General features: G+C 36.8%; 2 protein-coding genes across 3 annotated transcripts; one reads left to right on the top strand and one right to left on the bottom strand.

The window, feature by feature from the left end:
- Positions 1–4,222: 4,222 nt before the first annotated feature.
- Positions 4,223–19,526, top strand: ANKRD37 (ankyrin repeat domain 37). 2 transcript variants are annotated; one of them, XM_020889907.2, is made up of 5 exons: positions 4,223–4,470; positions 4,687–4,839; positions 5,649–5,740; positions 6,258–6,461; positions 19,350–19,526. In XM_020889907.2, the coding sequence occupies exons 1-5, from the start codon at positions 4,444–4,446 to the stop codon at positions 19,351–19,353; spliced, it is 480 nt and encodes a 159-aa protein (XP_020745566.2). In that variant the 5' UTR covers positions 4,223–4,443; the 3' UTR covers positions 19,354–19,526. The 2 variants fall into 2 exon arrangements, with proteins under 2 accessions (XP_020745566.2, XP_020745567.2); XM_020889908.2 differs by lacking the exon at positions 19,350–19,526 and adding an exon at positions 6,711–6,943.
- Positions 7,010–18,415, bottom strand: UFSP2 (UFM1 specific peptidase 2). The gene is made up of 10 exons (XM_070460066.1): positions 18,349–18,415; positions 18,205–18,247; positions 16,087–16,244; positions 15,512–15,704; positions 14,040–14,186; positions 13,452–13,616; positions 13,130–13,254; positions 11,555–11,631; positions 10,535–10,659; positions 7,010–7,169 (listed from the first exon to the last, which is right to left on the bottom strand). Exons 3-10 carry the CDS (start codon positions 16,218–16,220, stop codon positions 7,083–7,085), a joined length of 1,053 nt encoding a protein of 350 aa, XP_070316167.1. The 5' UTR covers positions 16,221–16,244; positions 18,205–18,247; positions 18,349–18,415; the 3' UTR covers positions 7,010–7,082.
- Positions 19,527–23,118: the final 3,592 nt, after the last annotated feature.

The following is a 23,118-nucleotide window of genomic DNA, read 5'->3' as shown; positions in this document are numbered from 1 at the left end:
AAAAAAAACTGTTAAAAATCAAAGACCATTTATTGAAATTCCAGCTTTGGCTATCATCTTCTGTCTTTGAAAGGTTTTCTTATTGCCGTGATATATTATCTTCAGTGTATGAGCTATAGAATTATATCTTCCACACATCTTTATTGGTAAGTAATATCTAGTTACTTTTAAGGCTCACTGGAATCTGGTCAACATTAATATAAATAACAGGGCACCTAGCTGGCAATAAATAAATGAAACATCATATTCAGATATGTCTGATGAATATTACTTGAATATGTTTGGAGGGTTATAAAATTCTCAAGAGATCTAAATAATACATGTGAAACCAAGTCAACTATTGAGATTTTTAGTTTTAGTTTATATTTCTTCATTTGCTTTAGAGCTAAAGTTTTCCATAGCATTATTGCTAAATGTATACAATGTAATTAAATATTATATAATAGTGATAAATGGGGATTAGAAGGTATTCCCAATTACTCTTCCTTTCAATGCTATGCATTTAGGGAATGTTTTCTAGTCATCTTTTTGGCCAATAAAGGCAAACAGGAAATAGATGAAATTAGCCTAATTCTAATTAGCCTGTCCACCAAATACTTTAATAATTTTCACCAACTGGCACACATTCATTCATTCATTGAAGAGGAACTCCTTGAATAGAAGGCATTGGACTAAGCACTGTGGGAGATTCAGTTCTAGAAACAAGGCTACATTAAGTCATCATTAAATCAACAGTGTTTTTCAATGGATTGTAGTAATGTTCACTGAGGACTTCATTTTGCTTCAAAGCAGTCAATCTTAGTAGCTTTGAACTACCAAAGATGACCACAATTCTTTAAAATATAGATATAAAAATGTGGGCTCTGGGGTCAAATTGCCTGAGTTCCAGCTCCACTCCTTAATAATGATGTGATCTTAGATAAGTTATAGAAATCTCCCTAAGTATCAGTTTCCTTTCCTATCTGTATTAACCACGGGGCACAGTAAGTGCCCAATTAATGTCAATGTACCACAATACAATAATACATTGGAATAGACATTAGTGGTCATTTAATATAATTTCTCATTTGTTTATCTTTATTTCACATCACTGCTATATGTGTAACATATATTGCAACCAGACTGAATTACACATAGTTCTCAACACTGGAAGATATTTAACACTTCTTATAAATTCTCTTCCTCTTCTGGATGACCTAGCAAACTCTTATCCTTCAAGTCTTAGTCCACACATCTTTCACTCGTTTGGTCACTTAATCATCATTCAACCTTTTTTAAAAAAAAAAAAACACTCACTCTAAATGGTACCCTTCTGGAAACACAACTACCAGCAAATTACACATAAGTAGAAATGGCGATGCTTGGAAGAGTGACTATTCCATATGCTTCTTAGACCATCTACCACTTTGGAAAATTGATCCCACCTGCTCTATGTTCTGTAAAAACTCCAGTCCCTTGCCAGTAAGATACTGTCCCTCAGTGACTGACACACACACACACCCACACACACAAAGGTATAAATGAACTTAACTGACAAAAAAGAAGTAGATAACAGATTTAGAAAACAGACTTATGGTTACCAGGGGATAACTGAGGAAGGGATAAATTGGGAGATGGGGCTTGTCGTACACACACACTACTATATATAAAATAGATAATAAAGAACCTACTGCATAGAACAGGGAACTCCACTCAAATACTTTTTAATGGCCCATGTGGAAAAAGAAACAAAAAAAGAGTGGATATCTGTATAACTGATTTACTTTGCTGTATACCTAACACAATATTGTTATAACACTGTATACTGCAACTAACACAATATTGTGAATCAACCATACTCCAATAAAAATTTTTAAAAAAGAAAAAAACAACAAAAAAGAAAAACAAAAAATATAGTTCTCCGAATGTATTTATTCTGTATACTTCTGTACTCCACCAGCTCTAATCAGTTTTCAGAAAGCTTTTAGGCCCATTTCTAAGAGTAAATCAGATACTTAGCTGAGACATAAAGAGTTGTTTGGAAACATTATCAGCAATGGACAAGTATGCAGTGATTAAAGGGACAAATGCTTTAAAAACTACTCACAAAATTCCCTTTCCTTGTGACATTTAAATATGTCACAGGAAGTTAACAATAATTACCAGATTTAATGCATGCTGAACAGAATCTTGTTTTCAAGAAAAAGGATGTATTGTGGAGGTATATGGATCACACAAACATCCCATTTCACATGTTAACTGCAAAACACGTTTTAGAACTCTAAGAACTTCTTTGATGACACCTTGTATTAGTTAGGAATTCTTGAAAATGAACACGTGCAAACTTGAAGCTTAATTATATGCTTTGAAAAATAGTGCTTATCTAGATGAAAAACACAAGGAAAACTGGCAATATGGACATGTGTTCTCATGTATCTCTGACATTCTTTAAACAGCATTAAAAGTACTGTGAATAGTTTAAATTTTAAAAAAAGAACACAAGCACAATTCTATACATGTTTGAATATAAGTGTGTGTGTGTATATCTATATGTTTATGTTTAAATACACATATAAACAAAGATGTTTAAAACTACCCCTTTCAAACAAAAGAAAAGAGAATTTTGCTCACCAAGTCTTTGAGGCAAGGCACAGGATGCTTCAGATGAAGAGATTAAAGTGATAACAGGAGGTGCACTCAGTGCTTCAGACAGAGGAAATAAAAGATGAAAAGGGGATGCTCTGTCCTTTGGACAAACAGGCCCTTAGTTAAATGCATTTCCCGAAGAATTTTAATGAACTCTGTTTTCCATACACAGAAAAGCACTATAATCATTAACTTGGAATATTTGTTCTTTGTAACTAGCAGTGATCTTTTACCAAAATACATGTTGACTGCATGTATTCCCTAACATCAAAAAAAAAATCACATATAAACTAGCTTCCCCACCCCCACCTCTTTGGAGTAGTTCCTCAGTGCTATCTGAAAGCTGTCTCTGGGGTTACAGTTCTCAGTAAAACCCCGAATAAACTTTAACTCACACCTCTCATGCTGCACATTTTTCTCTAAGTTGACACCTTGGATCAACTGTATAAATCTAGTAATATAAATTACTACAAAATTAATTTATGGCTCTTATTACAAAATAAACAAGAAACTGTAACCAAAATTAGAACAAAAAGGCCACCCATCTATCTTCAGAGGACAGAGCTTGTTCTACAAAAACAGAATAAACTTTCAGTCTTGCTCTCAAAAGGTACCATCACATAGAGGGGAACAGGTTAAGATATTAGGGAAAATAAATACATGGTTGGAACTTTAGCTTTTAGCTAGATTAACCTGGGGAGGAAGAAAAAAAGTGCTTAGGAACTGTCCAGAGATAAACTACAGGGTCAGTGGCTATGGCTTTGAAGTCAGGATGTCTTGTTTCTACAGTTTTCGTTTATCCACTGACTCCTCGCGACGAGTGCGGGGCTCCCGTCTCAGCAAGCTCAGAGCTAAGAGCTGGGACCACCGTTTCCCCAGGCGACAAGTCCAGCACTGTGCCTGACCTGTCTCTCAGGGGCCACATTACAATAGCGGGCTCACTTTACGTCACTCCCGGAGACGGCATTGTGTCATTTTGGGGTGTGGGTGAAGCAGTCCTGTGGGAAAACCTAGCCCCTTAGCTCACCTTAGCCGCCCCTCCACCACCACCCCTACCCCCCACACCCTCTCAAGCTCCAGCTTTCCTAAATGTCCAGGGCCTGAGGGACAGTGGCAAGCCTGGGACGGCTTTGAACACGGTGACTCAGAAGGAACTTTCTTTCCTCAGGAGCCAGAGGCTGGGGCCGCAGGGGGCCAGCACCAAGTGCAGTAGCAGCTTCCAAAGGTTGCGTTGCCGCCCAGGATCCTGGTTGCGCCTCCGTTTCCTGGTTACGTGCGCGCCAGCAGAAACCAAAACCTCCACCCGCGACTTCCGCTTCCCCAGAGGGACTAATGAGCTGGGCACAAGCAGCGTGAGACGTGCCGAACTCTGAGCGCCTCATGGCGGCGGGCGAAACCCAGCAGTCCTGACGCTGGTCCTTCCTGGCGCACGCGCAACGGAGCCTGGGCGGAACGGCCCCAGGGCTCCGCCCCGAAGTGGGCGAGCCTGACACCTCCCCTTGACCAATCAGCTGGCGCATCCTCGCTGCTCTCCCCCTCCCCCCGCCCCCGCCAGCCTCACTGGCTCCAGGTTACACGTGCTAGTGTTTGTGTACGTGCGGCTGCTGCTGGGCGGAGAAAGGCGGGCCGCCTAGGGTTGGGCTGCTCGGGCCGAGCCGCAGCTGGGGCACGGCGGGGAGGGGCTGGCCCCCTGGCTCTGGTGATTTTTTAAATTCTCGGGCTCTCGGACGGGCTGTCCACTCTTAACCTGTCCGTCTGCAGCGAGTGCCGCACTGCTCAGCTCTCCCAAGGACTCCTGTCCTCTACTTTAGGCGGGAGATGCTGCTGCTCGATTGCAACCCAGAGGTGAGACTCAGGCTGCTTTGGTCAGGCAGGCTTAAGCTTCCAGATGTCTGTCTTCTAGAGAGGGCTAGATAGGGTGAGGGTGTACTGACCACTTGGCGCTGCCAAGTCAAGCCTCTTCAGAGTTGGAAGGTTTTTGGAGTGGTGGAGGATTTCGATCCCCGGAGAGGAGCCTGGACAAAGGCGAGAAGGGGTGCTGGAGCTGTTCTTTTCTCGCAGGTGGATAGTCTGAAGCATCTGCTGGAGACCGGGGCCTCCGTCAACGCACCCCCGGATCCTTGCGAGCAGTCGCCTGTCCACTTGGCTGCAGGTGGCGGCCTTGCTTGCTTTCTTCTCTGGCAGCTGCAGACGGGCGCTGACCTCAACCAGCAGGTAACTAGGCAACTGATTGTTGCTGTGTGCAAACCTCCCCTTCACCCCAAATCCACACATTTCTTAGACGCCAAGGTATTCAGTCGTTTCAGTTATTAGAAACATGACTAGCACAGCGATGCCCATAAAGTGTGAGACACTATGTAACTTTACAATTTTCCAGTAGCCACATTAATGAAGTGAAACATTTTAGCAAACTAACCCAATTAATCAAAAATATTATCATTTCATGTGTAATCAATATAAAACATAACTGATATCTCTCTATATATATCTATTGGATATGCCTTCTCACCCTCTTGTGTATTTTACATTGACAGCACATTTCAATTCAGACTAGCCACATTTCAGGTGCTCATTAGCCGGATAGATGGCTGCTGGCTAATACATCGGACGTTTCCAAGGTCTACTGTTCATTTCCAAAGGAACAACTGCTCCATTACAAAATTAAGTCTTAGGGTAGCACAACTTGTAAGACATGCTCACAATCAATGTAATTCCTTACAGAACTTTCTTAGGGTAGTTTGCATCTTCCATTGAATGTTAAATTTTAAATTGTAATTTTTACTTCTGTAGGATTCTATTTTGCTTTTAATCACTTAAAATTTACTGTATGTATGTAGCTGTGACTGCACATAATTTTATTAATGACAATTCTATATTTAATAGGGCACCAAGTGAACTTTATTTTAAAAAAGAATTTAAAAAATTCAGTCCAGTACAATGCAGTTCTAACCCTACTTCCTCAAGCATCAATTTCCACAAGAGTGTTTTGGGGAGATACTAAAATATGCTGTCTTGTATGTAAGGATGTTTTTGGAGAAGCTCCCCTACACAAGGCAGCAAGAGTTGGAAGCATGGAATGCCTCAGCCTGCTTGTAGCCAGTGATGCCCAAATTGAGTGAGTATGGAATCAGTGACTTCAAATTTTATATTTTCTTGGGTTAATCAGACTCCTGCAGCTCAATTACATGATGCTTGCCTAATTGATAATGTAGTGGAACCATTTAAATGTTAGGCTGTTAATGATTATCTGATACTATTCGAGTAAATTAAAAAATGGATCCTAAGCAATCCAAGGTGCAGTTGATGTGTCATGGCAGTATTACATCTCAGTTTTGTTTTAAAAAATCCAGATGTTCTCACTGACTTCCTTGGTGTACTCACTCATTGTACTGAAAACAGAATACTCTTCTATTTGTGCAGAAATGAAGTACCATTCTGTGCTGTCCTCTGTGCTAATTAAGGACAAATAGCGAGCAAACATGGAGTTCCTCTATGCTTCCTTTACCTCTTTTATTCTGCAACCAACATTTGTATGATCCCAAAGCACCTTTGTTAGAAATATACTTTAAAAAGGCTAAACAACTGTCAACTTTTACTTGAATACTTTTTTTTTTTTTTTGTCTTAAACTTAGTTTATGTAATAAGAATGGGCAAACAGCTGAAGATCTTGCTTGGTCATGTGGATTTCCAGAATGTGCCAAGTTTCTTACAACAATTAAATGCATGCAGACAATAAAATCAAGGGAACAACCCAATAAAGATCATTGTGTTCAAGTGCTCAGACAGAAACGAAGTTTTGGAAGTGAAGAAAATACAAATGGGAAAAGGAAGTGTTGGTAAGTAATTCAGTTTCTTCATTCTTCCTCCCTTAAGGATCTCTTATTTAAAACAGAATTTATTGTTTCGTTTAAATATCACCAGTCTTATGTCTTGTATATCTTTTCATTCTCATTAGCACATTTTAATACTGGATGTAGTAACTACTACTAGACTTTAGAGACCAAAAATTGTCCTGCATGGTGGAAGATTGGGGAGAAAACCTTTTTAAAAAAAGGTTTTAATGTTAATATGTATTTCAATAACAGATGTATTGGTCATGAAGAGGTGTGGAGAAGGTCTTCACTTAATGCAGGTCTACCGCTCAGCTACGAGCTGTGGCTTCTGGCTCATCAAGTGTGTCTAAACTCCTTCTAAGAAGGAGGAAACCTTTCTTCTAAGTGAAGATAACATTCAAGAATACATGTATTTACATGCCTATAATGTTCTGGTCGTGCACGCTTTGTCTCGTAACTTATTAAAAGAATGTCTAGAGAATAAATTGTTTTCTTTGTGATATTTACCACCTTTGGAAAAACTCATAAAAACCATCAAACCACCCCCAGGATTTAATTTGAAATCAAATTTATTCTTTATCAACAAAGTTACAACTTTACTACAGTCTGTAAGTCCAAGATATTTTAAATAGTATTTGGTCGCTGAGGGAGACATAAGTTATAGTAAGCATCCTTGTTCCAAAATTCTGGGCCCTTCCATCCACACCAGCCCTAGATGTGGGAGAAGGGAAAGGAAAACCTTTTACAAAGTTATAGGACTACATAATTGAAATGGTAACATTTTACAACTGAATCTTGCAGTAAGACTGTAAATACCTATACAATGCAAGTATCTGAATTCCTATTAAGCACAGAAAAGTAGCTTATTTGGGTTCACTTCAGATAGAATTTTAAAAATTTTAATTCTATGATATTTAATCATAGAAATCATTTTAAAAAAGGAAAAGCTTCATTACGGTACTATTACTCAATGTCATATTTTATTGATTTTTAAGATGTATGGTTTTATCATTCTGGTAGTCGATGGCAGGTGATAATTTAACTGCCATCTGTCCCATGGAAGACTGTATAGACAGTGAGAAAGGCTATGGGCATTTTCATTAAAAGTGGGCCTCCCCAGCCACTGATTTCCCAGCAGTGGCATCTCAGCAGTGATACGAGGTAGTCAAGGAATCTGAACTTGCCCTTGGGAGTTGCATTCTACATTCTTCATTTTCCTCAGGCTGTAATCACTGCCACTTCCCAGTTTCATGTCAGTATTTTTTCCAGCAGAGAAAATTTCTTTCAAACAACATTTCATTGGGAATATAGTTAAGTGCATCAAATTTCTTCTAGGGCCATTAATTTATTTTCTTAAAGACCCAGCTAATGACTTGTCTGAGTTACATCATTCTGAAATGAAACGCTTGCTTACACATACTTGTTCAGAGGTTAGTGAGGACTCAAAATGCCATTGAGTTGAGTGACAGGCAGTGAGTGGTCTTGCTCCTTTACCCTACCTAACTGGGAGTGGAGTGTGTTGAGTGCGTGCTCAGTCATGACCTACTCTTGTGACCCCATGGACTACAGCCAGTACCTGGCCCCTCTGTCCGTGGGATTTTTCAGGCAAGAGTACTGGAGTGGGTTGCCATTTCCTCCTCCAGAGGATCTTCCCAACCCAGAGATGGAACCCGAGTCTCCTGTGTCTCCTGCATTGGCAGGCAAATTCTTTACCACTTGAGTCATCAGGGAAGCCCACCTAACTAGGAGGCTGCTGGGCATTCTGACAGGGACCTAAAGTCAAAGGTCAGAGTTCCTACCGAGGAAGATGGTATGTTAGCCTGTTTTTCAGTGTGGGGGGCAGAGGGTTGAGTAGAGATGCTCTTTAGGTCTTTATTCTTTTTCTGATTGCAAAAATAAGATACACACAAAAAAATTCAAATGAGGTCAAAGTAAAAATTAAAAAATCTACAAGTTCTGCTCCCCCTGCCTACAGATACCACCATTAAGTCTGGTTTATTTCCATTGAGAGTCATTTCTTTACATAAAATTCTTTTTATCATCTCATTTTTTCAGCAAAACTTTCACTAATGAATTTCATGTCCTAAAATCTGTTTTCTCAACGATAGAAAAAGGTTTATACTTCTGTTTTGATCTTTCACACATGTGGGCCGTCTCTAGGTAACTGGTCTCAAAGTTTTTTTAAGAGAAGTGGGTAGAGAGGGCGCCCAAACCAGAAACTGGGAGTAAGTAGAGGAGCCGGACATCTTTCTTTTGAGGTGACTGACTTAGGGAACTCACACAGGAAAGCTCCCCAAGTGGGCAGAGAGAGGTCAGGCAGAGGGAGGACTGTCCCTCCAGGCCCCTGCCACAGACTGAATGTGTCTAAGGCTTGTATGATGAACCCTAATCTCCAATGTGCTGGGATCTGGAAGCGGGGCCTCTGGGAGTTGACTGGGTTATGACAATACAGCCATCATTAAAGAGTGCCCAGACAGCTCCCTCATCCCTTACATCATGTGGGGACCGTGAGAAAGCCTGCCGTCTTTGAACTAGAAGGTGGGCTTCACCACCCACAGATCAGCCAGCACCTCCATCCTGGATTTCCCAGCCTCCAGAACTCTGAGAAAGAAACCTCTGCTACTATAAGCCGCCCCCTCTACCATGTTCTGTTACAGCAGCTCTAAGGCTTCTCACAGCCTTTAAGATAAAGTCTGAACGTGTGCGTCTCAGCCTGGCTCTCAGTGGCCATCCTGACTTAGCTCCTGCAGATCCCTCTAGCCATCAGTCACCCCTCTCCACCAGCTCAAGTCATGTTAAAAATGCCACAGTTCTCAGAACATGCCCAGCTTTCCTTTCACTGACTTTTGAGTGATCCCTTTGCAGGGACAGTCTTGTAAGCACCACCAAAGATACCATATTTTTTGGGGGAAGCAGTCCTTTATGGACTCCCCTTCTTTGTCTTTCTATACTAGACAAAGAGCTCTTTAAAGATCCATTTTAATACTCCGGTGCTTAGGACAGTGGATGGTAAATATTAGGTACTTAATGAATGTCCAATGAATGAACACCTTGCTACAGAAAGACAGTCAATATTGCTCCTATTTTCAGGAAGATACGTATACCAGCCAAAAACATGTCATAGACTTAGAAGTCCAAATGCCTTCAAAGAGAAAATTTTGTGTATGTGGTGTTTAAAATTTTAAGAATGTGTTTATATCCTGTTATTATTTATAGATGCTCCAATAATTGGCAATAGACTTTACTAAAGTGGGGATATAAGAGTTCAGCTACGTAAAACAGCAAGAACTCTCACAAATGTCTCATTCCCAGGGCTTTAGTAATCTCATACAGCTATATTCAGTTTTGAAGATCTCTCGTAAGTGAATTTCAATGTTAAACCATCCATTTCCCCAGAATCCCGTAGGATTTTGGATTTAAGAAATCTTTTTATTGGTACTAATGACTTATTTGGCAAAAAATGTGAAACTTTTAAAAGACTCAAGTTAATTGTGTCTTATAACACTTGCCTCTGAAAGATTTAGTACTGAGTTTCATGGAAATTTAGTACTAATTTCTCATTAAAACTCAGTACTAAATCTGAATTAGTTGCTTATAAATTAACGTAAATTTATACCTCCTTTAGTTGGTAGTTTAAGCATTAACAAATATTCTTAAATTTGTTTCAAATTCAAATCTTTCATAGAATGAGATTAAGTTATATGTAAATATATATATATGTATATATAAAAGCAGTCAAATCTCCATAATGTCCATCATACTGCCAATTTTTGGTTAATTTGAAAATTATAAATGTTATATATTTCACTCTTTTTTGAGGCATTGATAAATCTCACTATATTTACAAAACGTTGTAAAGTCTCAAAGGAATATATTTATGAGTTTCATACTCTAATACTTTAGTTCCCCCCTGGCCTTCATATCTAGAGAGAGTTACTCATCACAGGCTTAGAGTCCTTCCTTACAGTGAGGATCTCTGCTCTCAGTTTACAATCCATCTTTCTGTTAGCTTCCGGTTCTCCCTCCTTTGGTTTTGGGTTATTTTCCTTGTATTTATTTGTTAAACAGACACTTACCTTTTCCAAAATAACCTGCAGATCTTCAGCACCTGTATAATGTGGATCTAAAATCAGAAATTTTATCTGTCCTGTAATTTCATTCCATGCAACTCCTAGTATTGTGTGAGCCAAAACTCCTCCCCCTATACAAGAGGAAATAATAGGAAAGGGCATATGTCAGTCTCAACCTCCCAATCAATTTCAGTTGAAAAAGATTATTTTGCCTATGAATTGATCTAACATAATATTAAAATTGATTGACCTAAACTGGAAAAGACATAATGTCAAATACACTCTGAAAAGACAAAATTACATCTTAAAGACAGAAAAGATACCATCACATCTATAATCATATTAGGTGTCTGTGCCACTTTAATACTCATGGAATCACCTACACTGGATTAAGAAGGTCTAAACCCCTCGCACAGGGTGACCACCGTTGCTGCTGCCGCCTCTCCCAGCAGACGAGCCTCGGCACCTCTGCTCCGAGTGCCTCCAGCGGTGCAGCCCGTCCACGCAGTCACTCCTGCCTGCAGTTTGCTGACATCTGCCTACCTGCATTTCTTACACACCAGTCTTAGCTTGCCTTCTGTCATCCAGGACAAGTCTCATTTCTCATAGAATCATGACTCTTTAGATTAGCTAATCCAATTCTCTTATTTTACAAAGAAAGTCTAGAGAGGTTAAGCAATTTGCATAATATCACACAGCAAGCCAAGTTCCCGACAGCCATGACTTCCGATGCTATACTGAGTGACCACTGCCTCTTTTCCATTCTGCTATAAAGTCTTTATTTGAACACAGTTATCAAATCTCTTCTTAGCCTTTACTACTTCTAGTTATTATAATCTTTTTTATAACTTTCTTCCCACCTTGGAAATTTTAAAAAATATCTAGAGGTCAGTACGCATGATGTAAAAGCTAATTTTAATATGTTTACAAAGGACTGATATTATGTGCCATTATGTATTTACATTAACGATAAGTTTCACATACTCTCCATCTACCAAAAGAACATAAGATTGCAAAACACCTTACCAATCATTATTGGAGTTCCTTCACTCTGGAAATGATTAGCCAGTTCTCGTCCCTGAGAGGCCATTTCAGAACCTTGGCTAGAAAGAAACCAGTTTCTATCAGATGAACTATTCTGAAGATCAAATGAGCTTGGGAACTAATGTTTTCTACCTTTTTGGTTTCTTTTTTGGTTACTAAAAATATAGATATAAATTTAAGCAAAATTAAGTGGTAGGGAACTGAGAGCAATTTAAAGCAATACAACCTCTAAATATTTAAGGTCACTAAATGAGGTAGGAAAGACCTTGATTCTTTGCTTCTAGAACTGCATAAAGATTCTGGATTTTTAACCACCTAAGATTGAAAGTCGTCATTTTGATACTGAGGGGATTCTTATAGGTGGATTTAATTTCAGAAGGACAGGTTTTAAATCCTGGGATTTTGTCTTCATACTATCAAACTCTGAGCCTGTAATTCCTCATCTTTAATCTGGGACCAAAAATACCTGCCCTTCTATGTGACAGGAGATTCTAGGACTAAAACAGACAATGTCTGTGTAGCCAATGTGAAAACTGCAAAATGTTTTCAAGTACAACATATTTTTGCGGAATATTTTAATAGCATACAATTTTTACTTCTGAGAATAGAAAAGATGAATAGATGGAAGTTTTTATTTTAGAATGGAGGTGCCAGGTGGTGCTAACCCTTAGCTCTTGCTTTGTAAGGAATGTATGAAATAACATTTTCATGTGTCAAAACTTTCACTTTTTAATCACCACCTACTTCACTACTTAATCGATTATTTATTTGTTAGTGCTGATTTCCACATCCAATTCAAGTTGCAACTGTGAAATCAGATGTACTAAAGTACTTGGACAATAGGATAATGACATTAGTTATCAAGGTTGTCATAATAAGTGTATTAAAAACATAAGCTCATATATAAGGAGTAAGCTAGAGATGGTCATAGAAATCAATCTTCTCTAATATTTGCTCATATTTTAATACTAGAATTGTGATTAAAATAGTAATATTCTATTTTTTAAAGATGAGGAAAAGAAAATTTCCTATTATAAATATCTTATTTATAAGTTTTATATTCCTATATTATAAATTTCCTATTTCCTATATAAAATTTCCTATTATAATAGATAAGGAAAATATAAAATTATATTTGGATATATTATTAGTTTATTAAAATCTCAGGAAGCAAAAGGGTGGGAAGTAAACAAAAAGGTCAGTCATAGATCAATATTTGATTTTTTGCCTTCCAAGACTTCAATGATTTCTGCATTAAAAAACCAGACCTTCTGTACCTACTCAAAGTTGGCATATTTCCAAATTTTCCTCTTCCAGACTAAGACTAGGCCTAGACTATACAAGTACGTATCACAAAGTTTACTCACAAACATCTTCTAAAAAATAACAACAAAGAAATTTAGGACTGGAAAAAATGAGATTTATAAAGCAAGGGGGCAATGTGGAGGAAGAGAAAGGAGCGAAAACAAATTGGGGGGAAAAATGCACTTTTTTCTTTTAATAAAAGTGACAAACTCTCTTTGAAGTGATTTCTCAAATTGCTTAAAGTTTCCTTACCTGACAAACAGTATTTTTGAAGTTACACCAATCAAATGGTTCAGCACCAGCTGTACCTCGATAGATCCAATCCACTGCCGTGATCCGACAAAGGTTGCTGGTTTGTCCCCAGCATCAACTAGAGCCTTTATTTAAAAATACAGAAAAAATCATACACAAGACAGCTATTAAAGATTATGTACAGGGCATTTCCCTTGATTACCAGTATAGTTTTTTCCCTTCAAAACAGAAGTAAGTCTGGACCAGGAGGTAGGCATAATTATTTAATGGTATATTAGGGTTCATGAAACTTCCATATAATTCAAAATGGTGTGTTCTGTACCTGCTGGATTTCTCTGTGTGTTGGAATGGATCTCTCTGTGTATCCCTGGTGTTTGAACCAGGAGCAGATAGTCTGCAGAGACCGATAAGCACAGCCCCAGCCATTGTCATCTATTCGATCCTGCATATAATGATGGTAACCGTATGTGCCCTGGACCACATAAACCTATATAAAAAGAAGAAACACAGTAAAATATTAACTTTAGACATATATATTATACGTATACATATGTATATCATCGCTTAAGATAACATTATATACATATACATGCTCGAGTCATTTATTTGTTTTCAGAGCTAAATTGTTACTTTTAGTGCCTTATAAAAATTTTTTTAAAAAAGAAAAAATAGTTTCCAACTCTTTTAATGTATCAGTGTATTACTGATACAAAAGTGAAGTAAGAACAGTATGAGAAAATAAAATTATAAGACAACATCATTACATAAATGCAAAAATCTTAACAAAATATTAAGTCCCTCAGAGAATAAAAAAATAATTAATCATAATCAAACATCCCCTGGACACATGCAAAAAACAATTAATGACACTAATGATCAACTAACTCCTATAAATAATTACTAAACTCACCATACCAGTCTCTATGTTAGGTGGATTGAGATAAGTATGTGGATTTCTAATGTAACCATCTTTGTATGGTTCATCTGGAAAATGATAAGCATTAGACCTTTTGAAATAAGGTCTGTCATGAGGCAGATTGAAGAAATCGTGTAACTCCTAAATAAAACCAGAATTAACAGGAAAGAAGAGAATAAAGGTTAAATGATATAGGTTCCTAGTCAATAAATAAACCCAAACTAGATTCAAAACAGAAAATTTAAGTTATCAAACACTTATGATTTAATTCATGAAGCTCAAAGAGGGTGAGCTTTAAACTAAAATCAAAAAGGATTTATTTTTGTTCATTTATGTATATGGATAGAAACTGGAAGAGAATACAGAAAATTGAAAATAATTTATTAGCATGAAAGAACCGAGATAATTTAAAATTACTTATTGTAACACAGTCTGCTAAAATAAATCCAGGCTAAAGAGTAGTTTTGAAAGTCTTGTAAATGAGTAAATTATAACTAACAATGATATAACTATATCAAAAAAATCATGCTTAGAGTATTTAACAAATATAAGGGGTAGTGATTAGGTTACAGAATGGAAATTGGTGGTTTAAAGACCAATATGGCATCAAAATAAAAATACACATATATGTTTAAAAGGCAACATATTCCTTAATGTATAAAAACATGTAACAGTTACTCTGAAAGTCTGACATCTTCTTTTTGATATCTCCTGTGTATTCGAGCAGTGTGAATGAGATCATTAGCTTGTGTAACTGCTGCCTCTGCAAACCAATTCATCTGGCACTTACAGAGAGGCACAGAGGGTTACAGTGTTACATCTCTTTTCAGGGACAGAGACTGGGAAGATGTTTCCATGGTATAATTTGATGGGTACTAGGCAAGGCCAAATATCAAAAATATATACTACCAAAAAATACATATATATACACACTATCAAACCAGTCATTTGCCAATAAATCTCATTTCTTTGAATGTTGATCATGTTTTCTTCAAAACACCTCTAAGAAAACCCAAATGACCCTGAGAGGTGGGGGATGGAGTAATACTACAAATCCTAATTAAAAAAAGGATAAATTCTAATTTCCCTTCTCTAACTGTAACCCTGTCTCTTTTGTAAATCTGCAAGTAATGGAAAAGAAAAGGAAGTTTTATTAAATAGCACTCATCAGCTACTCTAGGCATGTAAGCATCTTTTCGTTCTTAAATTTCAGTATAGAAAAATTACAAATGAACTTCACCGAATATATGAAATTAAAATGTTACATATGATTCAGCATAATAATTTTTTCTTAAAAATACTTTAAACAGTTACATGAGAATAGACATTAAATAAGATGTAAAGCCAATAGTGTTCATCCACACTTTATAAAATTAAATCACAAAATGCTGGCTATTTATTAGAAGCACAAAATTAAATACAAAATGAATGATATTTTTATTTTTCCAAGAATGAATTGGTTTTACCTTTCTATAGGCCTGCAGCTGACCATCTGGAATTCCTGATGGATATGAAATTGTTACAAGATTTTTTTCACCTGGTAACAAAAAGTGCAGTGGCTCAGGAACCACAATAGATGTTCCTTTCATGTATTTCAAAATGCATTTTTCCATATCAGTTAGTTGATTATGAATTGCATCGACTAGAAGTTTACGAACTCTGTGGGAGGGAAATACACAAGTACATTAACAAAAGTTATAATAGTTATGATACATGAAAGTGTTGAGTGAATATATTCCTAATATGCCCTTGATAGGACTGGATTTATTAAATTAAGTCTAAATAATAAAAAGTTAAATGTTAAATAGACTAAATTTCCTCTGTACAGGTAAATGGAAAATTCTATAGGTTTGGCATATTATCCTACTTCCTCAATAAACACTGAATTACTAGATGACTCTTAATAAGAAACAAGGAGTAAATCATAGTAAAAAGAAAATAACCACCCTAGATATGCCTCAACAACACTTAAAAATAGGATGTGATTACTTTGGGGGAGGGTCCTCATTTAAAGGTGGCAGTAGTATTAGAAAATACCTACTTTCCCCACGTTTCTTCTGGAGCAACAGATAAAACTGCATCAACTGGTAAAGTCATACTAACATAGTGGTGTCCTCCGCTTTCTCTTTCAATAATGGGCGTTACAGCTGCCAGAGGGGTCGACACTTCCAGCATCAGATCTATATTTACTATTTGATGCTATAAAGATAAACAGTAGTAGTTAACTTAAAGCACACTGAACAATAATATAAAAGGTAAGTAAAAGGACTTTTTAAGGATCATATACACTATATTACAGTAAATTATTTAAAAGCACAATTCTTAGCTTAAAGAAAAATTCTTCTCTGCTTCAAAATAATCTGAGGAGAGGCAGAGAGTGAATGCGAAGTGAAGATGAAATCAGATCATGAATCCATAAGCATTAAAAGTTCACTATGGTTCATTGTCCTATTCTATTTTTGTATAGATTTAAAATTTTCCCAAAAAAATGAATAAACAAGATATAATAACCACAGATCGAGGCAACTTTTAAACATATGTTATAACTATATACCTCTGCTCTAAAGAAATACTAATAATGAACTCTATTAGAAAGGTTTGATTTTGATAGTGGTATGGAAAAACAATTCTGAAAATGCTTTCTGTATATTAAACAAATTTAGCAAAATATTAAGAGTACTGGAAGCCAGGTTTCTCACCAGGAAAAGGTTAGGAATTGTGTGAGGCTGAAGTAGAACTAGAGGTATATGATTTACATGGGTAAATGTTGAAGTGTGCATTATATATGTATAATATGTGTGCATACATGTCTGTCTTCCTTGGGGAAATGGCTGATTCCTGAGATGAAATAGCAAAAGTACATGAACCTGGAACATCCTTGGAAGAAAGTACGAAGTATTCAAAAGTACAGTATCAAGAGAACACAGGAGCCAGCATGAAGTGTCTCTTGGCCAAATTAGAAAATATGAGCATCAAAATAACTGAAGACAGTTAATAGACAACTCATTGCATAAAACAGGAATCCATGCTTCCACGCAGTTAATACACAGGGAAAAGGAAAAGCTCTTCCTTACAGTACAAAGTCACCTTGTAAATGTAAAAGAAAACAACAGACTTAGAAAAAAATCAGCACTTTGCAACCATCAGATTAATGCTAGATTCTGACAAAAATTATCAATTGATGTTAGAAGCGTTGGGTAAAAACTTGATGAGGAATAGGATATATACATAAACTCAAAGCATCTTCCCACAAGATACCTTCTAATTATCAGGGCAAAAAACAGGACCCTCCCAGTGGAGAAAGGTGGCAGTTACATTAAGTGATCATCGTTAACGTCACTGATACGAGAACCAACTAAGTATATGCCTCTTTCACATGATGTGCTGAGGACACACATTACTTCTTTGGTATTCCTATCAACAATGACCACCTGAACCTACCATAAGGCAGCCTAGAACAAACTCAAGCCCAATCCAAGAAACACTCTATAAAATAACTGACCTGAACCCTCAAAATGTCAACCTCCAACTACCAGTAATTCTCAAATCCTTATCCAAAGTCCATAGTTTTTTCGTACACTCCACATTTAAAAATCTCACAGCTCAGGTCAACACCTCACTGGTGTCTCAAACATGGTAGGACCAACACTGACCTCACATCTTCCCTATCTCCCATCTTTACCCAAGCAAGAAGCTGGTCATCCCACGTCCAATTAGTCTCCAAGTACAATCCTTTTCATTACCTAAATATTTCTTGTATCCATTCCCTTCTCTTTATTACTATAGCTACTGGTTTCGTTCAGATTCCCCCGGGTGCTCTCTGTCCACATCTCCAACCCCATGTCCACTCTATTATTCTTACTAGTCTGGAAAAATGCTACAGTCATATTAAATACTAACTTTGTACAACTTCCTGCCTTGAAGTAGCTGCTCCATTTTTCATCTCTAATACCTGGCGAAGTTTGTGGCACGTGGCAGATACTTAACAGTACTGGTTCAAAAACTGACAGAACCAAAACTGTGAAGAAAAGTAAACCACTTTATCATTTACTATTTCATACAGCATGTGTCACTGTAATGTTTCAGAATGATTCCTTTTTAAATAATTTGTAAACATACTCAAGGACAAAAGTTTAGATATATAGAACAGAGGTATAACCTTGGGCAAGTCACTTAATCTTTCTGGACTTGAATCATCTGATCTGTAAAAAAAAAAAAAAGTAAGAACTTTCTAAGATCTCACTCAACTCCAAATTCAAGGATTGAAAATTTTTATCACTAAGAAGACAGGTGATTTGCTTACCGTATCTGATAACTTTTTATCTTTCTTCTTCATGAATTTTCGTTTTGTACTTTCTTCCGGTTCAAATCTAAATTTTCAATACACGGAGATGTTTATAATGTGAAATGATATTGTAAAAACATTTCTAGCAATCTTTAAGCATACTCACTGAATAAAGCGCATTATGTTCTTACAGGCAGAGCTATCTGTCAGCTCTCCTGGAATGGTGTTCATGTCACTGTTAGGCCATATGTACACTGAACTGTGGCAAATTCTGAACACGAGGGCATTGGAAGAAAGCTTGGTTGACAGGTCACTCAGTACATGTTTTAGTGCATTCTTGATAAAAATTTCTAAATTAAAGGAATACAAATAGAAGTTAGTAAGAAAAACTGTACACTTTTCAACATGAAGGCTTCCAAGCACACAAAAGTAGGGCACCGTAAAAGTGGCCCCCAAACATCCATTCCTCAGATTCAATAATGTAAAAAAAGTTTCTTTTGTCTTTAAAAAAACTGAGATAAAATTCATAGACCAGAAAATTAATTCATTTAATGTGTACAATTCAGTTGCTTTTAGTATACCACAAGGTTTACAATCATCACTATTTAATCTCAGAACATTCCGTCACCCCCAAATAAACCCTGGGCTTCCCAGCAGTCATTCCCCAACCTCCTGCACGCACCCATGGCAATCACTAACCTATTTTTGGTCTCTATAGATTGGTTTACTATCGACACTTTATATAAATAAAATCACACATTTTGTGGCCTTTTGGGTCTGGCTTCTTTCACTCAGCCTAATATCTTCAAGATTCATCCAACTGTGACTCCATTCCTAGCATGAATTAGCTTTTTTATGGCTGAATAATATTCTATTATATGACCAGAACATACTCTGCTTATTCATTTGTAAGCTGATACATGTTTGGGTTGTTCCTATCTTTTCGCTATCATGAATAATGGTTTTACAAGTATTTGTGCACAAGTTATTGTGTGGATATATGTCTTTAATTCTTTTAGGTAATAACCCTGAAGGAACTGCTGGGTCATATGGTGACTCTCTTTTTGTGGAACTGTCAAACTGCTTTCTAGAGGAACTGCATCATTTTATGCTCCTATCAGCAATGGATGAGGATTCCAATTACTCTCAAAATACCATATTACTTATAGAAATAAAACTCTGGAGTGAGATTTGAATTTCTTTGTAATTTTCTTCTTCAGACTATATCACACTAAGACTGTACAAAGTATTGTGTTCTTAAGTTCTCTTTTGCTCTATGTGGTTATGTCATCAGCCTGATATTTGTCTGACTTCATTTTCAGTGATTTCCTTTTTACTCAATAGAATTTTTTGAATATGAAAAACATTTTCATGGTTACAAAGTCAAAACTATATAAAAAGATACATCTGAAGAAGACAATATTTAAATATTTGTCCTAGCTTTATACTCCTAAATCCTAAACCTATTTAACTCTGTGGTTAAAATATTTATTTAACTATCACATTGATATCTTGATAAATAAACACCTTGAGGTTGTAGGAGAGAAAGATTACTTATAACACATCAGATATAAAGGCATCCTGATATGTTTCAGAAATCCAAATTTAAAGATTTATAGTTTCACCACAAAAGACAAACATAATTCCTGGATTATCTTCTGTCCATCCCTAAAGACCATGAAATATCTAAATAACTGCAATGTCTTTAAAGTTAAGCACTCCATTCTCAGTATTTCCTCATTAATGATTCCCTGCATGGAGTGTTTCAAAGACTTGGGTACAGGAGGAAGAATACTATAAAGTCTGAAGACAAGCTCAAATACATCAATTATTTGCGTAAAACGTATCTGCAGTCCCTATTTATACTTGAAATTACATCATTATGTCTGCTGAATGACAGATCAGTTATACTTTGTAATAAGTTCATACAAAGGATAACTTCAATTTATAGCGAGTTGTAACATGTAAGGCTTTATCCACACACTGCATGGGAGCTCAGTTGTTAAGTTGTATCTGATTGTGTGTGACCCCATGGATTAAGCCTCGCCAGGCTCCTCTGTCGATGGGATCTCCCAGACAAGAATACCAGAGGGAGTTGCCGTTTCCTTCTCTAGAGGATCTTCCCGACTCAGGGATCCCATCTGTGTCTCCTGCATTGGCAGATGAATTCTTTACCACTGAGCCACCAGGGAAGGCCAAGGAACAATACTTTCCTGATAAGATAGGCTTAAAAATGAGTTTGATTTAGTTCTTGCAAAACAATTCTCATCCTGATGGCACATTAGAGAATCAACGAAAAAACTTACTGATGCTGAAGTCTCTGTCCTGGAAACTTACTTTAATTGGCCGGGAGTAGGAATCAGAATGTGGGCCAACACGAATAATTTTTTAATATGAAGGGATGCGTCAGAAAGAATATCTTGCATTCTCTCCCTTCCTCTTTCCAAGGGGCCAGTAAATAATCATCAGCTGGTGATCTCCTTGAAGGAACTCTGACACTGCTTATTCCTCACCTTTCTGAACTTCTCTGTGGCTCCTGACACCCTTGATTATACTTTCTTGAGTGATTTCATCTAATACAAGGCATTAACTATCATCCTCATAAGATATAAGTTCTCTATCTCCAATTCTGACCACTCTCCCCCAAGTTTCAGACTCAAGTTACCAATTGCCTGCTGGGAATTTACACTTGATGTAGTGTGGCATTTCAAATCAAACACATCTCAAACATAGCTCCTTGTCTTCCTCCTCTGATATCATTTAGCTTGGTTTGTGGCAGTAGTCAGAAACAGGAAAACATCCTAGACTTTGGTTTATACCAACACTGCTGATTTTTCTCCCATAGAACCTGTCTGACATTCCTAAACCACATGACCCCACGAGAGTGGGTTCTGGAGTCTTGGGTGTGCAATGTATAAGTGTATTTAAGTGTGCAATGTATAAGTCTAGCTGTCTCATTTACATTATGTTCACAGTGGATATTTATATTTATTGTGACAATTTTCTTGGAGAGGGCAGTAAAGTTTCTTAAATAAGGGGGCACTTTTTCTTAACGTGCAGCGGAGTCCCATGGGCTAGCAGTGGTGGGGAACACAGTTTCTAAGTTTAAATCCAACTCATATCACTTACTATTTGACCTTAGACATTTATTCACCCTCTCATTCAGTTTCATTTGCAAAATGGTGAGATTCTCACCATTGCTTTTACAGTAAAAAAGGAGAGTATCTTGGCAGACCTACCATTAGGAGTAGCTAGCTGAAAAGCTAGATCAAGGCCACCTCTTATTCTGAACAGTATATCCATAGTCTCTGAAATAACCTAAGACAAATAAAACCAAAATTTCATTGTAAAACAAAAGAAACATCCTCATATAAATTAGAATCCAACTGAATTTAGGTCAAGGTATAAATTACCTTGACTTTTCAAATTATTTCATGAGTTAATTCCTTGCTTTATGGAGAAAAACAAAACACAATCAATTCTGTATTAGAGGTTCTCAGCCTTTGCTCCACATTGAAATCACCTGAGGATTTTAAAGCACCCATTCCCGGGCTATACTCCCAGATATTCTGATAAATTCGTCTGCGGAGGATATTTAAAAACTCTTCTATGTCAATGATTCTAAAGGAAAAAGGCTGAGGACCACACTGCTCTGGGACAGTATTTCTAAATTATAGTCTTTGCAATTATAGGGTTTAACAACATCATGAAAAGATCAATGGTCAAGAAATGGTTTAAGAATGGGACAGGAACACTGAACCTATTTTGATAACAACTGGTGGGCAAGACAATGAGAAGAAACTAATATATCACTGATGGTGGGACTATGAAGTATAAACTCTTAGAATTCATCATAGGGTGATGTGGCAATAAGAATCGAAAGTCTTATATTCACATTCTTGGTCTAGTAATTCTGCATATAGAAATTTAATCTAAGGAAATCTGCAAAACACACAAAGATTAGTGTATACAGATGTTAACCTGTCAACAAAAGGAGACCAATTAATAATTACAAATATTATATAGCAATGAAAAATCACACTTTATGTGAATATTAATGCCTGCAAAGGGGGAGAAAAAAGCACTTGTAAAATGAAATTATTAGCAGTTCTTAATTTGAGTCCATATGCTGAGTTGCAGGTAGTTGATGACATATGACAAAAGACATACCATTTTGCGTGGAGAGAAGGGTGGGAAAGAGGAAGGCAACCTCTGGGAAAAGGTTTCAAAGATTTCATCAGAGTCTCAAAATATGCCTCGAACAAGATGAAGAAACATACTACAGAGTAAGAGCCCTATTTTTAACTAAATCAGTAAGTACTACATTTACTGAACTCTTAAAAAGTAGAAGGCACTATGCTAAATGACTGGACATATATTAACTTTGATACTCAAAATAGGTACCATTACTATTTTTCGCATTTATAATCCCTGTCACATTGTTCCAACGGTGACTGCTTTTATTTTCCACAAATTATAACGTATTGAAACATGCCCTTTGCCCCAGTTATACTTCTTGGAATTTATCCTACAGAAATAGTCAAGAAAGTTCAGGACAAAGTTAGCTTGAATGTGGTCCACTTATCATATTGTTGTTCATCACAGCAAAAAACAAAAAAAAATCCCACCTAAATAGCTATCAATAAGAATCTGTTAAGTATAAGAAGTCGGTTAAATACTATGTACCTATTTGAATAAAAAATATTTAATGGCACTGAAAGATACTGAAGATAAAAGTCAGCAACACTTTCCTGTGACTTTCTGTATGACCTTGTAACTAATCACTCA

This window comes from Odocoileus virginianus, chromosome 32 (assembly GCF_023699985.2).
Source record: "Odocoileus virginianus isolate 20LAN1187 ecotype Illinois chromosome 32, Ovbor_1.2, whole genome shotgun sequence".
NCBI lineage: Eukaryota > Metazoa > Chordata > Mammalia > Artiodactyla > Cervidae > Odocoileus > Odocoileus virginianus.
The sequence above is the reverse complement of the archived record's forward strand: the minus strand, read 5'-3'. Positions and strand labels throughout refer to the sequence as shown.

Coding starts and splice junctions, on each gene's coding strand:
- ANKRD37 (XM_020889907.2), top strand. CDS start 4,444: ATGCTGCTGCTCGATTGCAACCCAGAG. Junction 4,471..4,686: donor TGCTCGATTGCAACCCAGAG/GTGAGACTCAGG, acceptor CTTTTCTCGCAG/GTGGATAGTCTGAAGCATCT. Junction 4,840..5,648: donor GCGCTGACCTCAACCAGCAG/GTAACTAGGCAA, acceptor CTTGTATGTAAG/GATGTTTTTGGAGAAGCTCC.
- UFSP2 (XM_070460066.1), bottom strand. CDS start 16,220: ATGCTGGAAGTGTCGACCCCTCTGGCAGCTGTAACGCCCATTATTGAA. Junction 13,255..13,451: donor CACACAGAGAAATCCAGCAG/GTACAGAACACA, acceptor TTTTAAATAAAG/GCTCTAGTTGATGCTGGGGA. Junction 10,660..11,554: donor AGGAACTCCAATAATGATTG/GTAAGGTGTTTT, acceptor CCTCTTGTATAG/GGGGAGGAGTTTTGGCTCAC.